General features: G+C 45.1%; 1 protein-coding gene across 1 annotated transcript in view; it reads right to left on the reverse strand.

Annotated features, from left to right (window-relative positions):
• Nucleotides 1-1621: 1621 nt before the first annotated feature.
• The window catches only part of LRP10 (LDL receptor related protein 10), a 31400-nt gene continuing 14948 nt past the window's right edge, over nucleotides 1622-18073 (reverse strand). Inside the window, exons 2-6 of the mRNA XM_040416879.1 lie at nucleotides 16647-16679; nucleotides 12724-13852; nucleotides 12502-12631; nucleotides 3684-4307; nucleotides 1622-1944 (exon numbers count right to left, since the gene is read on the reverse strand). Of these exons, the coding sequence (XP_040272813.1) occupies nucleotides 3744-4307; nucleotides 12502-12631; nucleotides 12724-13852; nucleotides 16647-16679 (1856 nt within the window). The 3' untranslated portion in view covers nucleotides 1622-1944; nucleotides 3684-3743. The remainder of the gene's footprint in view (nucleotides 1945-3683; nucleotides 4308-12501; nucleotides 12632-12723; nucleotides 13853-16646; nucleotides 16680-18073) is intronic.

Here is an 18073-nt window from a genome sequence, read left to right on the forward strand (position 1 = left end):
GGTGGGACTTATTAAAGTGGTGTGTCCTTCTCAGCCTGACACATTTACCATAATTTACACCAAATAACTTTTATTCTGCTGGGCTCTCCTCCTGCAGCTGTCGCATAAAACCAGGAGACCGCTATATGTGTAACTCGAGCGGAGAAGTTAAAAAGCAGCTCAATGCATGGTCAAAACTGCTGATAAACTCCCTTTAAAAGGGCTTTCCCACTAATAACACTTAGCCCCCATCCACAAGATAGGGGATTAGGGTTAGATCACTGGAGGTTGGTCCCCAGCAATCACAGTACTGCTCCACGAGAATGGAGCGGTGGTGCGCATAGGTGTCCTCCACTCCATTCCTCAGCAGTCCCATAGAACTGAATGGATGCACATGCTCACCACTGATTTAGTCTCATGGGGCAATGTGTCCCTCCTGTGCAGATCTGCAAAGAAAAGTATATATACCTGCCTTTCCTACCCTGGCTCCCTTCTCCTGTGCTCGGGTCCCTGGATGTAAACTTCTGGTTTGATACTGCAGTGGTGGCCTGCTTCCCTTGCATCATCCCTGACCATTTGTCATGATGCAGGTCACCACTGCAGCCAGTGATTGGCTGCAGCGGCATCAAAACAGAAGTTTAGATGCCAGGACATTAGCGGAACAGCAAAAGCCAGAGGGCACAAGCGCTGGAAACCAGTGTTGGGAAGCAGATAAGTATGCTTCCCTTGGCAGCTCTCTGCCCAGGAGGAGGGGGTTTGCGAAAACACCACAAACATAAACAATCCCTTTAAGTAAATGTGCTCCATGGTCTTTACATCAGATCCATTACAATGAAGCGGTGAAGCTGTTGACTGACAAACAGCCAAACTGGGAATGTACCTCTGGGCTATAACGCAGACTGTTATTAAAGGGCTTCTGTCACCCCACTAAACTCATTTTTTATTTTTGTGTACTTATAATCCCTATCCTGCCATATTGCCATACATTATGTTATTAATAATTTTCGTTCAGTAGATTTAGCAAAAAACGTACTTTTATGATATGCTAATTACCTTTCTACCAGCAAGTAGGGCGTCTACTTGCTGGTAGCAGCCGCAGAAAACCGCCCCCTCCTTCTGTTGATTGACAGGGCCAGCCGCGATCTCCTCCTCCGGCCAGCCCTGTCAGCATTTCAAAAATCGCGCGCCTGTGTTGATTCGGCGCAGGCGCTGAGATAAGGAGGCTCGCCTCCTCAGCACTCCCTCAGTGCGCCTGCGCCGATGACGTCACCGAAAGAGAAGACGTCATCGGCGCAGGCGCACTGAGGGAGTGCTGAGGAGGCGAGCCTCCTTATCTCAGCGCCTGCGCCGAATCAACACAGGCGCGCGATTTTTTAAATGCTGACAGGGCTGGCCGGAGGAGGAGATCGCGGCTGGCCCTGTCAATCAACAAGAGGAGGGGGCGGTTTTCTGCAGCAGCTACCAGCAAGTAGACGCCCTACTTGCTGGTAGAAAGGTAATTAGCATATCATAAAAGTACGTTTTTGCTAAATCTACTGAACGAAAATTATTAATAACATAATGTATGGCAATATGGCAGGATAGGGATTATAAGTACTCAAAAAAAAAAAAAGTTTAGTGGGGTGACAGAAGCCCTTTAAGGAACAGTACAAGATACAAAATGCAGTGTACAAAGCTACTGAACTGTGTAGACAGATTGTATCCATATATAAATTGTATACTGGTGTTCAAAAGCAGATATTCAAGTGAAAACTGTGGTATGCCTAATTTACACTGAACAAAGCTCGAGTTACACTGAATCTTAATAATTGCAGCACTGGCGATGCACTCAGCTTCGGTGCTTGTAGATGCAAGACATCAGGGTCTCTGCACAATGCTGATGGATCTTAGAATTTATCAAGTCCATGTCATCTAATTTGATCTTCACTAAGCTTCAAGCACTGATCACAGCAACTTGCATACAAACTAGGGTTGTCCCGATACCACTTTTTTAGGACCGAGTACAAGTACCGATACTTTTTTTCAAGTAGTCACCGATACCGAATACCGATACTTTTTTTAAATGTCATGTGACCGTTTTGGGGGATCTGTGGATGACGCACTGTCATGTGGGGGATCTGTGGATGGCACTGTTATGGGGGATCTGTGGATGGCACTGTTATGGGGGATCTGTGGATGGCACTGTTATGGGGGATCTGTGGATGGCACTGTTATGGGGATCTGTGGATGGCACTGTTATGGGGGATCTGTGGATGGCACTGTTATGGGGGATCTGTGGATGGCACTGTTATGGGGGATCTGTGGATGGCACTGTTATGGGGGACCTGTGGATGGCACTGTTATGGGGGATCTGTGGATGGCACTGTTATGGGGGATCTGTGGATGGCACTGTTATGGGGGATCTGTGGATGGCACTGTTATGGGGGATCTGTGGATGGCACTGTTATGGGGGATCTGTGGATGGCACTGTTATGGGGATCTGTGGATGGCACTGTTATGGGGGATCTGTGGATGGCACTGTTATGGGGGATCTGTGGATGGCACTGTTATGGGGGATCTGTGGATGGCACTGTTATGGGGGACCTGTGGATGGCACTGTTATGGGGGATCTGTGGATGGCACTGTTATGGGGGATCTGTGGATGGCACTGTTATGGGGGATCTGTGGATGGCACTGTTATGGGGATCTGTGGATGGCACTGTTATGGGGGATCTGTGGATGGCACTGTTATGGGGGATCTGTGGATGGCACTGTTATGGGGGATCTGTGGATGGCACTGTTATGGGGGATCTGTGGATGGCACTGTTATGGGGGATCTGTGGATGGCACTGTTATGGGGGATCTGTGGATGGCGCTGTTATGGGGATCTGTGGATGGTGCTGTTATGGGGGATCTGTGGATGGCACTGTTATGGGGATCTGTGGATGGCACTGTTATGGGGATCTGTGGATGGTACTGCTATGGGGTGGGATATCTGTGGATGGCATTGTTATGGGGTGGGGGGATCTGAGGATGGCATTGTTATTTGGTGGGGGATCTGTGGATGGTGCTGTTATAGGGGATCTGTGGATGGAACTGTTATGGGGAGGATCTGTGGATGACACTGCTATATGTCATCCACAGATCCCCCTCATAACAGTGTCCCCCAATACACCGGGCCCCGCCGCTCACCGAAGTATTTATAAACGTGAATCCTTATCCTGTTGTTAAGTTGAACTAACGCTGCCCTCTCCCATGTTCCCCTGTCCCCCCTGTATCCCCACAGCACTTACTTAAGCTTCCATAGCAGGCAGAGCGGACGGCACCAGTAACGTCACTCACTGACGTCGCGCGTCTGCTCCGCCTGCTTCACTCATAAAGTGGGCGGAGCAGGCGCTCGACGTCAGTGAGTGACGTTACTGGTGCCGTCCGCTCTGCCTGCTATGGAAGCTTAAGTAAGTGCTGTGGGGATACAGGGGGGACAGGGGAACATGGGAGAGGGCAGCTTAATAACAGGATAAGGATTCACGTTTATAAATACTTTGGTGAGCGGCGGGGCCCGGTGTAAGAGTACAGTGACTGCACCGGGCCCCGCCCATAGTTACGCCCATAGTATTCTATTTATGTATCGGGGCGGGGTATCGGCGGCTGAGTACCGCCGAGAAAACTCGGAATCGGTCCCGATACCGATACTAGTATCGGTATCGGGACAACCCTAATACAAACTCTCACAAAACCTTTCCCGATGTGCAAATTTTGAAGGAGAGGATAGGGTAGAAGCTTTGCTAACATAAAATTAACCCCACATCTCCTGCTGCTTCATCATAGCCTTCAGCAAGTGGCAACAACAGCATTTCATCCTCGTCTTCAGCTCCTTCCAGTCCTAGAGCGTCCTGCCCAAACCTCTCCCCTCTTGTTCCATTCAAAAGATGATCTGCACTAGACGGGTGCAAGACCCTTTCTCGCACCACTTGCAATACGCCCATCATAAGTCCACTCCTATCCTCCACCGAGCAGGGGTGCTGGGAAGAAGCTGAAGGCTCAGTCATGGAAACTGAATAACCAGGAGAATCTAAAGGAGTCTTCACTGGAAGTAGTGGAGCAGAGGTATGATTACTGTTTTCTGATGTCTGCTGTGAAGGATCAGTGTTTGGATTCTGAGATGGTTCGGTTTGCGTCCCCTGAGTTCGGGGAGGGAGAAGACCCCATCTGCGAAGTCTTCTGAGAAGGCGCCTAACAGGGCGTGGGGGGCGATGCCTAGGAGGCAGTTCATTTAGGCCACCAGCAGGAAGAGGTGGTGTCTGATGTAAGAACTGTAGTAGACTGCGAAGGTTTCCCATGAACGAGCCCTATGATGAAAACAAAATGAATCTCATTATCTATTATTCCACTTTTTCGAGTTAAAAAGTCCTTTTATACAAGAACGAATATTAAAAGCAAAAGTAAAATATCTACATTTTAGATTTTACTAAAGTCTTTAAAATAAAATGCATAGCTGTGAATCACTAGAACACATGATCAGGGTACATTTAAAAAGAACCTGTCATCATGAAAATGCAGTGTAAGCTGCGGGCAGCATGTTATAGAGCAGATCAATATAACGTTTTATGTGAAAAGATTCAGTAGAACATGTATTTCATTCTGGGCTTTGAAGTCCAGGAGGCGGTCCTATCAGTGATTGACAGCTGTGCATAACAGTCATAGAGGGAAGGCTGTCAATCACTTATAGGACCGCCTCCTTCACTTCAAAAGCCCAGAAGGAGCAGGAATATAAATGAATACTGAAACTTTTCCTATAAAACAATATATCTGCTCAGCTCCTCCTGCTCTATAACATGTTGCTCGCAGAATATTTCACATTTTCAAGGTGACAGGTTCCCTTTAAATAGGTGGGTCCAGACATTATGAAATAAGTAGCAGGTTATGGAGGGCATAGAGCAGGAATCTAAGATCGCTTAATATTTTATCTGGGCCCCGGTCCGCTCGCCCGCTGTATTCTTCCGCCTGGTATGCTAATGAATAGCATCGGTACAGGGAGGAGGAGTCAACCTTGTTTCTCAATGGGCGTCTCCTTCCTGGCTGTAGCGCGGTCCAATCACAAAGGGAAAAAAAAATAATCACCTTCTCCCTGGCTGCGACGCTCTCCGCTGTGAGCCAGCTAGTTCAGAACAGTCTTGATGGCAGGCAATTTGTCAAAACGACTATCCAGCTTCTCTTACTGCGACTATCCAGCTTCTCTTACTCCAAAGTCTGTCAACTGGGCAAAATGTCTTCGAGTGAGTAGTAGATGCATGTCTAGCAGTGAACGATCTCTCACCAAGAGGTACGCTACCCAGAAGTAGCCTCTGAGAGCCTTTTTTTAGAGCAGCCATCTTGTGGCAAGACTCAGGGTCTAATCAGAGCACACCCGTAATCGCATATCTGCTTGACACAAAACTGCAAACACACAGTTTGCAACTTTTTAACACCTCTTTTCATGTGCCAAGTAAATAGCAAATCTCCCCCTGGGTGCTGAAAGACTCCCTAAGGCTACTTTCCGTCACTGGAACTGCCCGCCGGATCCGGAAAAAACGTGTGAAAATGGATTACATTTGAATCCTGATCAGGATTTTGATCACAATGAAAAAATGCATTGGAAAAAACGGATCCGCCATTTATGGACTTTAACTTTTTTTTCACATTTTTCGGGTTTAACATGCAAAAGCCGGATCCGGTTTGACGGAACACACGGCGCCGGATCCGGCGTTAATGCAAGTCAATGGGGAAAAGGCCGGATCCGGCGTTCAGTCAAAGTGTTCCAGATTTTTGGCCAGGGGTAAAAATACAACATGCTACGTTTTTCTGAAAAGCCTGATCAGTCAAAAAGACTGAAGTGAAGACATCCTGATGCATCCTGAACGGATTTACTCTCCATTCAGAATGCATGGGGATAAAACTGATCAGTTCTTTTCCGGATTTGAGCCCCTAGGACGGAACTCAATACCGGAAAAGAAAAACGCTAGTGTCAAAGTAGCCCAATACAGCCCTGGTAGTCAGTGATTCTGATCCAATTAGGGTACCTTCATATAGAGGTTTTTGTTGGTGTTTTTCTGCACTTTTGTATTTTTAGTAGTGTTTTTGGCAGAAGAAAACCCACCACCTTCAGATGTTAGTTGAAAGTCTATGGGAAGTATGAAACACAGGATACCAGTGTTTTTGGTCATTAGGTGGTGTTGAAATGCCAGAAACTCCCCCAAGAAACAAGAGACTCTCAGATTTGATAAGCACTTTCTGGTAGATGGTCCTCATTTGCTCATCATGGTACCGGTCATCACTGGGGGGAAGGGGGGGGGTACACAGAAATGCCATTGTATATTGATCCTTACTCTAGGCTCTGTTCACACGAGCATTATGGCTTTCTTTTGGTGATATTGAGTAACTCTTTTGGTGATCCATATAAACATAAACGCTACAAGACTGTAGGTTAAAGATATGTTACAAAAGACTTTGCCGCAAAACGTTACTGTTTTTTGGCGATGTCCTATAAAGTATCGATAATATGCCATCTATTGCTAGTAATATAACACTTCCAGGATAAAAAAAAAATGGTAAGTCCACAGCAAGTGCATCTGTATACCAGTAGATGGAATCATTTTGACAGACAGAACGTATTCCAGGAGGCACAGCTTCTGTCTTCCTTTACAGGTATAATTGCTAGTTATTAAAATAATTGGTAGTGTCAGTGTGGGCCACTCACTGGGAATGACTGTGTGCGTCTTCCTTTTTATCCTCCTCTCTGTGTCTGTTTCTATTCTGAACCACTCTCGTAGGTGTTCATATTTATGCATCTTCTGCCTCCATCAAGCGAGCAATCTCCCTGTGCCCCATCCGCCTGTTATTTCCTGCCCGTTTCGGAAGATCTCAGGTCAGTTTTGGATGCATGGCAAGGACAGCAAACCCTTTCCTCGTATATTGCAGTTACAAATATTACCTGCTCAGGGTGGAATATACAGTACAGGAAAAAGATGAAAAATACCACTGAAGGGTATCAGATGTAATCCGATTTTCCCATGGTGCACACTAGAATTATTCTTGGAAATGGAGAAATACTGCGTTGTTGGCCATATACATTATTATAATTACAAAGCACTACTGATGACCATAAGGAATATACACTCTATTAAAATAATCAGTCCCAACTAATTTAGGGTACTTTCACAGCGTTTTTCTTTTCCGGTATTGAGTTCCGTCACAGGGGCTCTATACTGGAAAAAAACTGATCAGTTTTACCCTAATGCATGCTGCGGTATTTTCTACGGCCAAAAAACTTAAGATCCGTTCAGGATGCATCAGTTCGGTCCCGCTTACGTTTTTTGGCCAGAGAAAATACCGCAAGAATGCTGCAGTTTTCTCTCCGGCCAAAAATCCTGAAGACTTGCCGGAATGCCGGATCCGGCCCCAAGTGTTCTGGAAAAATGGATCCGGTTTTGCGGTCTGTGCATGCGCAGACCTTTAAAATTGAGAAAAAAAATAAATACCGGATCCGTTTTTTACAGATAACAACCGGAAAGACGGATCCGGTATTGCAATGCATTTGTGAGACGGATCCACATCCGGATCCGTCTCACAAATGCATCCGTTTGCCGGATCCGGCAGGCAGTTGCGGCGATGGAACTGCCTACCGGAATCCTCTGCCGCAGGTGTGAAAGTAGCCTTAAACTTGTTCCATTTCAGAAAACCGTCAGGTGGCATTTCCTTTCATGTTGCAGATTATTACCCCTTTTCAGCTTCTTTTTTCCCCCCTTTGGTCATTACTGACTGACGCTCTTTACCCATTGATATTTGGGTGAGATTTTCAGGTTAAAGGGTTGTCTCATCACAGTCCACCACTTTTACATTGGAGCCATTGTGGTAATCTGTTGACCACCAGGGGTTCAAGCTGTTTTGGGAAGTTGCAGCCAGCCAAGCGTTTGAGTGGTCACGGCATAGGAAATGCAGTATTGCACAGTGGCCATTCAGATCCTTTTATATTCCTCTCCTAGTTCTTGGTAACATATATTTGGCAAGTTAGAACGAAATAGGGTGAAAAGGAATCCAGTGTGTAAACTCTGGATAGGCTGAACTAGATTTGTGTGCAGAAAGTCAGCAGCGTTTTACAGTACCAGTGCAAATTAACCCATGGTGTGGAATTTAAGATCTGCAGCATGTCAATCTGTAAAGGGAGATCAGCTGCAAGTCTGCCGCAAAATCCGCAACAAATTTGCAGAAAACAGCAAAATATGGCAGAGAAATCTAGGGAGAAAATTCCTCTGTGTATGGCTGTACCTCAACTTCACCTCTGTTCACTGAGCTTTGTAGTCCTGTCCCCATTAGTGATTGACAGCCTTCCATACATGACTGTGTAGACCGATAGCTGTCAATCATGGATAAGGACCACCCCCATAACTCCTTAGGGTACTTTCACACTAGCGTTTTTCTTTTCCGGCACTGAGTTCCGTCAAAAGGGCTCCGGAAAAAAACTGATCAGGCATATCCCCATGCATTCTGAATGGAGAGCAATCCGTTCAGGATGCATCAGGATGTCTTCAGTTCAGTCATTTTGACTGATCAGGAAAAAGATAAAGCCGCAGCATGCTACGGTTTTATCTCCGGCGACAAAAACGGAAGCCTGAATGCATTTTTTTCCATAGGAATGTATTAGTGCCGGATCCGACATTCAAAATACCGAAATGCCGGATCCGTGAAAAAAAGGTGAAAAAATAAATGCCGGATCCGTTTTGCCGGATGACACCGGAAAGACGGATCTAGCATTTCAATGCATTTTTCTGACTGATCAGGATCCTGATCAGTCTTACAAATGCCATTAGTTTGCATAAGTTTTGCCGGATCACTCTGCCGCAAGTTTGAACGTAGCCTTAGCCAATAAAGAGCAGAAATATAACTAAATATTAAATACATGTTATACTTGATGTTTTCTACCAAAACTGTATATCTGCTCCCCTTTTCCTGCGTATACCAGGCTGCCTGTAGATTGCCCTGCAATAGGTTCTGGTTAAGTAACAAACATCAGTGCAGATCCCAGTAGTCGGACCTATAAAAAGAGTCACAGTAGAGCAAAAACCTTGCCAGAGCATGCCCATTCTGGTGTCTGTAGATGGAAAATGTGGAAGCAGGGAGCACACCGGTCAGTAGCTCATCACTGCTGTAGCATAGATACATCTGCACCCAGACTGCTTGGAGATTTCATTAGTTCAGCATCAAACAAGTAGGATTTCTCTGAACGCTTATCATCTTTAGAAAATTAGGACATCCCCGGAAAACAGCAACACAATCTGGCACTTTCACAGTAGTAAGGGATTTTTTATAGCGGTGCCCTTACCGTAAAATATGGTAATTAATGTACTAGAGGTTATCTGCCACCATCACAGCATAAGTTCTGAATTTACAGGTAGTAGAAAAACAAGGTATTTAACCACCTCAGCTCCCCTAGCTTAAACACCCTTAATGACCAGGCCACTTTTTACACTTCTGACCTACGCTACTTTCACCGTTTATTGCTCGGTCATGCAACTTACCACCCAAATGAATTTTACCTCCTTTTCTTCTCACTAATAGAGCTTTCATTTGGTGGTATTTCATTGCTGCTGACATTTTTACTTTTTTTTGTTATTAATCGAAATTTAACTAAATTTTTGCAAAAAAAAGAAATTTTTCACTTTCAGTTGTAAATTTTTTTTAAAAAAACGACATCCATATATAAATTTTTCTCTAAATTTATTGTTCTACATGTCTTTGATAAAAAAAAAAAATGTTTGGGTAAAAGTTAAAGCGTTTACAAACTATGGTACAAAAATGTGAATTTCCGCTTTTTGAAGCAGCTCTGACTTTCTGAGCACCTGTCATGTTTCCTGAGGTTCTACAATGCCCAGACAGTACAAACACCCCAAGTAGACACCCTAAGGTATTCGCTGATGGGCATAGTGAGTTCATGGAAGTTTTTATTTTTTGTCACAAGTTAACGGAAAATTATTATTTATTTATTTTTTTCCTTACAAAGTCTCATTTTCAGCTAACTTGTGACAAAAAATAAAAAAATTCTAGGAACTCGCCATGCCCCTCACGGAATACCTTGGGGTGTCTTCTTTCCAAAATGGGGTCACTTGTGGGGTAGTTATACTGCCCTGGCATTTTAGGGGCCCTAATGCGTGAGAAGTAGTTTGAAATCAAAATGTGTAAAAAATGACCTGTGAAATCCTAAAGGTGCTCTTTGGAATGTGGGCCCCTTTGCCCACCTAGGCTGCAAAAAAGTGTCACACATGTGGTATCACCGTACTCAGGAGAAGTTGGGCAATGTGTTTTGGGGTGTCTTTTTACATATACCCATGCTGGGTGAGAGAAATATCTCGTCAAAAGACAATTTTTCCCATTTTATTATACAAAGTTGGCATTTGACCAAGATATTTATCTCACCCAGCATGGGTATATGTAAAATGACACCCCAAAACACATTGCCCAACTTCTCCTGAGTACGGCGATACCAGATGTGTGACACTTTTTTGCAGCCTAGATGCGCAAAGGGGCCCAAATTCCTTTTAGGAGGGCATTTTTTGACATTTGGATCCCAGACGACTTCTCACGCTTTAGGGCCCCTAAAATGCCAGGGCAGTATAAATACCCCACATGTGACCCCATTTTGGAAAGAAGACACCCCAAAGTATTCAATTAGGGGCATGGAGAGTTCATATAAAAAATTTTGGCACAAGTTAGCGGAAATTATTATTTTTTTTTTTTTTTTTCGCACAAAGTCTCCCTTTCCGCTAACTTAGGACAAAAATTTCAATCTTTCATGGACTCAATATGCCCCTCAGCGAATACCTTGGGAGGTCTTCTTTCCGAAATGGTGTCACATGTGGGGTATTTATACTGCCCTGGCATTTTAGGGGCCCTAAAGCGTGAGAAGAAGTCTGGAATATAAATGTCTAAAAAATTTTACGCATTTGGATTCCGTGAGGGGTATGGTGAGTTCATGTGAGATTTTATTTTTTGTCACAAGTTAGTGAAATATGAGACTTTGTAAGAAAAAACAAAAAAAAATAAAATCTATTTCCACTAACGTGTGCCAAAAAAATGTCTGCATGGAGCCTTACAGGGGGGTGATCAATGACAGGGATCGGATCCGCAAAACACATACGGACATCTGAATGGAGCCTTACAGGGGGGTGATCAATGACAGGGGGGTGATCACCCCATATAGACTCCTTGATCACCCCCCTGTAAGGCTCCATTCAGATGTCCGTATGTGTTTTGCGGATCCGATCCATGTATCCGCAAAACACATACGGACCTCTGAATGGAGCCAGCCTTACAAGGGGGTGATCAATGACAGGGGGGTGATCAGGGAGTCTATATGGGGTGATCACCCCCCTGTAAGGCTCCATTCAGACGTCTGTACGTGTTTTGCGGATCCAATCCATGTATCCGTGGATCCGTAAAAAACACATGGACGTCTAAATGGAGCCTTAGAGGGGTGTGATCAATGACAGGGGGGGTGATCAGGGAGTCTATATGGGGTGATAACCCCCGTCATTGATCACCCCCCTGTAAGGCTCCATTCAGACGTCCATATGTGTTTTGGGGATCCGATCCATGTATCTGTGGATCCGTAAAAAACATACGGACGTCTGAATGGAGCCTTACAGGGGGGTGATCAATAACAGGGGGGTGATCAGGGAGTCTATATGGGGTGATCAGGGGTTAATAAGTGACAGGGGGGGGTGTAGTGTAGTGTGGTGCTACTTATTACAGAGCTGCCTGTGTCCTCTGGTGGTCGATCCAAGCAAAAGGGACCACCAGAGGACCAGGTAGCAGGTATATTAGACGCTGTTATCAAAACAGCATCTAATATACCTGTTAGGGGGTTAAAAAAAATGGCATCTACAGCCTGCCAGCGAATGATCGCCGCTGGCAGGCTGTAGATCCACTCGCTTATCTTCCGATCCTGTGAACGCGCGCCAGGACGCAATCCTGCGTACGGTGGTCCTGAGGCGGTTAATTTATTTTTATTACTATTATAGGCTGATGAACTGTACCGTTTCTAGACAAGAAGACACCAAAAAACTTTAAAGGGGTTGTCCCATGACAACAATTTACTCCCTATCCACGGGAGAATGGATAGGAATCAGACCACTGGGGCCCCTGCTGATCACAAGAATAGGGTCCGTGTTCCCCCATCTGAATGGAGCGGCTGGATACACATGCACTCTGCCAATCCATTCAACTCTATGAAGCTGCTGAGATAGCTGAGCACTTGTACTCTGCTATCCCCAGCAGCCTCATAGATTTGAATGGATTGCCAGACATGCATGCGTGTCTGCTATTCTATTCAAATGGGGAACACAAGCAACTGTTCTCATGATCAGCAGGGGCACCAGTGGTCCGACACCTGAAAATCTGACACTTACCCACCTCATCCTGTGGATAGGGAATACGTTGTTGTCATGGGACAAGCCCTTTAAATGTAGACAGGCATATTAAAACAAGCAAATGTGCAGCATGTACACTCACGTCACTAGGACTCTCAGTGGGAAAGTCATCTACAGGTGGTATAGCTCCTTGAGCTATTAACTGGCCGTAGGATGGTGGTGCTTGCTGCTGGATCAATTCTGCATCCATACGGGATAAAGGTGCGAAAATGCTGTGGAAAAACAACACAGTAAAAAACGGTTTGCTTTTCTGTGAAGGGCTGAATGTTGTCTAGAAAATCCTTATACTACGACTGATGCTCACCTATACTCGCGTGCTCGTGAGGTATAGAGACGGCATGTACATCCTAATGCTACCACGAGCAAAGTAGCACATATCAAGCTTCCTATAATAGCAGCAGCGATCACTTTACGGGGAAGTATGTAGCCACAGTTCTTCTCGTCACTTCCATCCCGACAATCAGCTTGCCCGTCACATACCCAGGCTTCATACACACAGCGCTCCAAATCACAATGGAAGCCGCCAGGCTGACAACCACGACAACCTTTTTCATCTGTGTTATCTTGGCAAGAAGTCTGGTAATTACACCTCTCACTAATGGGGTAACAGCCACGACTTGAAGCACATGGAAAGTGCCCCTCAGGACAATTAGTACAATTAACTTCATCTCTGCCATTGGCACAGTCCCAGATTCCATCGCAACGTTGAGAGTCTGAAAAACAGCCACCGCCAACCTCCACCCCATCATTCCATAAAATACCTGGACTGGAGCCACAAGGTTGGTCCCAAGGAAGGCAGTAGCCTTGTATCCGATAAGTGGCATTAAAGCCTCTGGGCTGAACTGATGGAAACCATCCACTGTTGGTGTTAAAGCCAGGAAGATGAAATCGAGACGGTGCTGATCCCATTCGGTCAGAAAAGTGAGGACCAGGGTCGTGGTTCTCATTGCTGGGAAATCTCAAGCCAGAGTCATAGGGTACAGAGGAATCAATATTAGGATAACGGTGGATATTTGTGTTGTACTGATATATAACCGTTACTCTGCCACCTACAGACTCTACTGTGACAGACTTGCCATTGCTCTGGTAGGACAAGGCACGAAGAAGGTGTGAAGTATCTCCATTGCCATTTTCATAAACTGTGAGTGCATCTTGCTCAGAAAGCTGCAATGAAGAAAATTGCAAAGCAAGTCCACGGCTATCTTCAGAATCAATAAGCCAACGGCAATGAAATGGTGAAGCAGAGGGTGGATAACCTGGATATCCAGGAGAAGAGAAGACTCCATAAAAATCTTTCAGGTTAAAGTTGCAGTATGAAGAACATAATATTTCATCAGATTTATCCTTGCAGTCATAAGAGCCATCACAAATTGAAATTGGTGGAAGACAGCCAGAGTCGCACTGAAAAAAACCTGGTTGGCAGGCTGATGAGTCTGCAAGACAAGAAAAACAGGTTAATCCTACCCCAACTTCCTTATTTCGTAATTTTCAAGACTGAATACATGCTTAAGAAATCTCATAATGCAACAAAGTCAATATTCACACCCAACAGATGGCAGGTGGTACTTGATGATGCCAGATACATAACGTTATGAACTCCTCAGTTGCTCTGTACACTGCAAATATATTCAAAAATTTGATTAAATCCTCTGATTTATTTCTTACAACACTATATAGTAAGAGACATCTCTAAAGCCTTAGAATATGCTAGCACCAACACCTCCTATAAGCCTTTGTTGCTAGTGAGCAGGGAAGTTACGGACATGGGTGCTGATATTCTAAGGGCTCTTTCACACTTGCGTTGTCCGGATCCGTCGTGTACTCCATTTGCCGGAGGTGCCCGCCGGATCCGTAACACCGCAAGTGAACTGAAAGCATTTGAAGACTGATCCGTCTTCAAAATGCGTTCAGTGTTACTATGGCAGCCAGGACGCTATTAAAGTCTTACAGTCCGTGCGGCTCCCGGGGCGCTCCAGAATGACGTCAGAACACCCCATGCGCATGGATGACGTGATCCATGCGACACGTCATCCATGCGCGTGGGGCGCCCTGAGGTCACTCTGAAGCGCCCCGGGAGCCGCACGGACGGTAAGTATACTGCTCCCCCGCTCCCCACTACACTTTACCATGGCAAACAGGACTTTAGCGTCCTGGCAGCCATGGTAACCATTCAGAAAAAGCTAAACGTCGGATCCGGTAATGCGCCGTAACGACGTTTAGCTTAAGGCCGGATCCGGATTAATGCCTTTCAATGGGCATTAATTCCGGATCCGGCCTTGCGGCAAGTGTTCAGGATTTTTGGCCGTAGCAAAAAGCGCAGCATGCTGCGGTATTTTCTCCGGCCAAAAAACGTTCCGGCCCTGAACTGAAGACATCCTGATGCATCCTGAACGGATTTCTCTCCATTCAGAATGCATTGGGATAATCCTGATCAGGATTTTTCCGGCATAGAGCCCCGACGACGGAACTCTATGCCGGAAAAGAACAACGCAAGTGTGAAAGAGCCCTAAATTGGGTGATCCAAGACGATGGCAAATAAATATTGCTGTATAGCAACACATGATTTGCTATGATTAGCTTGGGAAGTACATTTATTTTATGGTAACATCCCTGGGCTCCATAGCAGTAAAGAGGTTACTATCTGCATCCCTGATGGCCTAGGGCAGAATAGGGTTAATGCTAGTATCCCTGGTGACCTTGGGCAGAATAGGATTGATGTCAGCATCTCTAGTGGTCTAGGGCAGAGAAAGGTTTAATTTTGCATATTAAGTGCCTAGTGCAGGGATGGCCAACCTGAGGCTCTCCAGCTATTGCAAAACTACAACTCCCAGCATGCCCAGACAGCCTACAGCTATCAGCCTACAGCAGGGCATGGTGGGAGTTGTAGTTTTACAACAGCTGGAGAGCCGCATGTTGGCCATGCCTGGTCTAGTGGGTTACACACCCTCCAGGGTCCAATGTTGTCCTGAAGCAGGAAGGCTGTTATGACCCCTCGCATTACTCCTATGTTCCCCTGTGTTAGAGAGACTGTTATCCATACTTCTGTGTAACTTCTCTCCACACAGACTGCTCCCCATGCTATGCCCCTGTTCTCACAGCCTGCTCAGTTAGGCCTTATTCAAACGAACATAAAATAAAATAAATAAATTGAATGCCCCTTTTTTCATCAGTTTTCATTGGGCATTTCTTAGCAATGGACACATGAGAAACAGATAGGTCCAACACCAATTAGCTGGTGCTGGGACTACACGGCTCAGTCCATGTCTGCAGTGCACGTAGCTGTCTATTGCAGCGCTGCTACCATTCAATGTGGGCAGTGCTGCAGTACCTAGATCCGTCCACTAGAGAAAATGGACAGCTGTACAGTTCTGGCGCTGGAGCTACAGAAGAACCGCTGGCAGATCCCCCCGTAACAGATACTGATGGCCTATCCCGAGGATTATTAAAGTAATGGAAAACCCCCTTTAATGGGCGAGTCAGGTGTACAAAAATGGATCAGAACAGGGCGTGCAGCGAGTTTCTTGAAACAGAAGCACAGTCTTTTGGGAAGGGGGGGGGGGGGAAGGAAAGGGAGGTGTGAACAGCTCCACTGACTTGTTTGGGTCCGTATGCTGTCCATTGTTAAAGCAGACAGCACATGGAGGTGAAATACGTCCATGTGAATAAGGCTAAAACAGTCAGCCGTTTATTTGGATACATTTGTGTGGATAGGGCCTTTTGGGGATACAAAATAAGTGGGGGTTACATTATTGTATGTGTGTTTTATGAAATGTATATTCATTTCTAAAAAGATTTTTTTTTTTTACTACTTATACTGGCATACTTACGTATGCCAATATATTGACCCTGTATCAAGGTAAAGGCGCAGCCCTAAGCCGCTTTTACAAAAGACAGCCCTGGGGGCCACATTGGGTTCTAGGCAGCCTCAGACATCATCAGTCACCACAGTGGCATATTTACGGATCCACTAGATCAGTGGCACAAACAGGCTCGACTGCTGGTATAGCAGTTTTCTCAGATCCTGGCGGTCAACGTTCATGTGATCACCTAGAGGGAACAGTACATCAAGACACCGCAACTACTTGAGGGCTCCGACCTACCATTACACCACAGTGCACTACGTGTTAAGTATATAGACAAGCTGTAAAAACATTATTTCACACAAAAATACAGCTAAATAGCCTTATAACATTTCCACTGTCCTTCTTTGTCAAGTTCCAAACTTACCATAAACGGAACCTTTTATGAATGCTAGATGTCCTAGAAGAAAAGCAAACAGAAGTTAAGTGTAAGGAAAGAGTCACTCCAGGCCTACAAAGTACAACGCACAGTAATCAGGGTAAATTTTTGCGGAAATTTTAGTGGCTGAAAAATCGTTCCTAATCATCTGAAGAGGGTCGTTTCTGTAGTATGTATATGGATTTCTACAGATTCTTATTAATGGATCAGTCACGGAAATGCCTGCGTCATATCGGCCGTGTGTGACTATACTTAAAGGTCCTGTTCACATTGGCATTTTAGCTTTCCATCACAGCTTCTGGTCTTTTTGGCAGCAGGAACAGCATCATCTGTCGTTTGAATCTTCTGTCAAAAAGACCAAAATCCTAATGGATGAATCCAGGTAAGGGCTCATGCTCAGGAACGTATTTTCTTTCTGTGTCCGTTCCGTTTTTTTGGTGGACTGTATGCAAAACCATTCATTTCAATGGGTTCGCAAAAAAAAAAAAAAAAGGAAGTTACTCCGTGTGAATTCCTTTTCCATATTTCCGTTATGCAAAAAAATAGAACATATCCTATTATTGTCCACATTACAGACAAGGATAGGACTGTTCTATTAGAGGCCAGCTGTTCCATTCCACAAAATATGGCATGCATGCGGACATCATCCGTATTTTTTGTGGATCTGTTTTTTGAGGATCGCAAAATACAAATGGTCGTGTGCATGAGTCCTAAAACAGACCAGTCATGGCTGTTATGAACAGAAGCTGTGAATCAGGTTAATATTGTAAATGGCTCAGATTTCCAAGCAGATCACAGTGTACAGCAGATCCATGCGCTCTACAATTGGACTCAATAGTCCCTTGTCGGGGGGGTTGGGGGAGTCAAGAAACCATATATTTATGGCCTATCCTGTGGCTAGGCCATAAATTCATGTTTTAGGGATAGCCCCTTTAAGTACAAGGAGGAAATCTACAGAATTTGGTGACTACATGCTCCTGTGGACAGGATGTTTTCAGGTCATTCTGAAACACCAACCCTACAAAGCTCATCAGGTCCCCATTACACCAGATTAATGCAATTATACTCAACTTAATGATATAATTACATTACCAGCGCCTATAAAAAGAATCCCTCCTCCTTGGACTTCAAGTTTCACGGTGCAACACTGAATCATAGTGGATTTCATCAGACGTCTTCCCCTCTGATCGTGCCGTTTTATTAACTGCTTACATTCCCTATATAGTAGAAACTGGAGCATCTATTGTTATAACCATGATGCGCCATTTATCTATCACTCCTACTAGAAGTTTATGAATGAATTGCCAGCAGGCCGCAATAAAGGTCCAGCTGGCTGTTACCATTTAGGAGGGGTGTCCCTGCACAATCCAACCAGTGCTGCCCGTTTCAGACTGTGCAAAGAAATGCCTCCAACT

Source organism: Bufo bufo, chromosome 2 (genome assembly GCF_905171765.1).
Source record: "Bufo bufo chromosome 2, aBufBuf1.1, whole genome shotgun sequence".
NCBI classification, from domain to species: domain Eukaryota; kingdom Metazoa; phylum Chordata; class Amphibia; order Anura; family Bufonidae; genus Bufo; species Bufo bufo.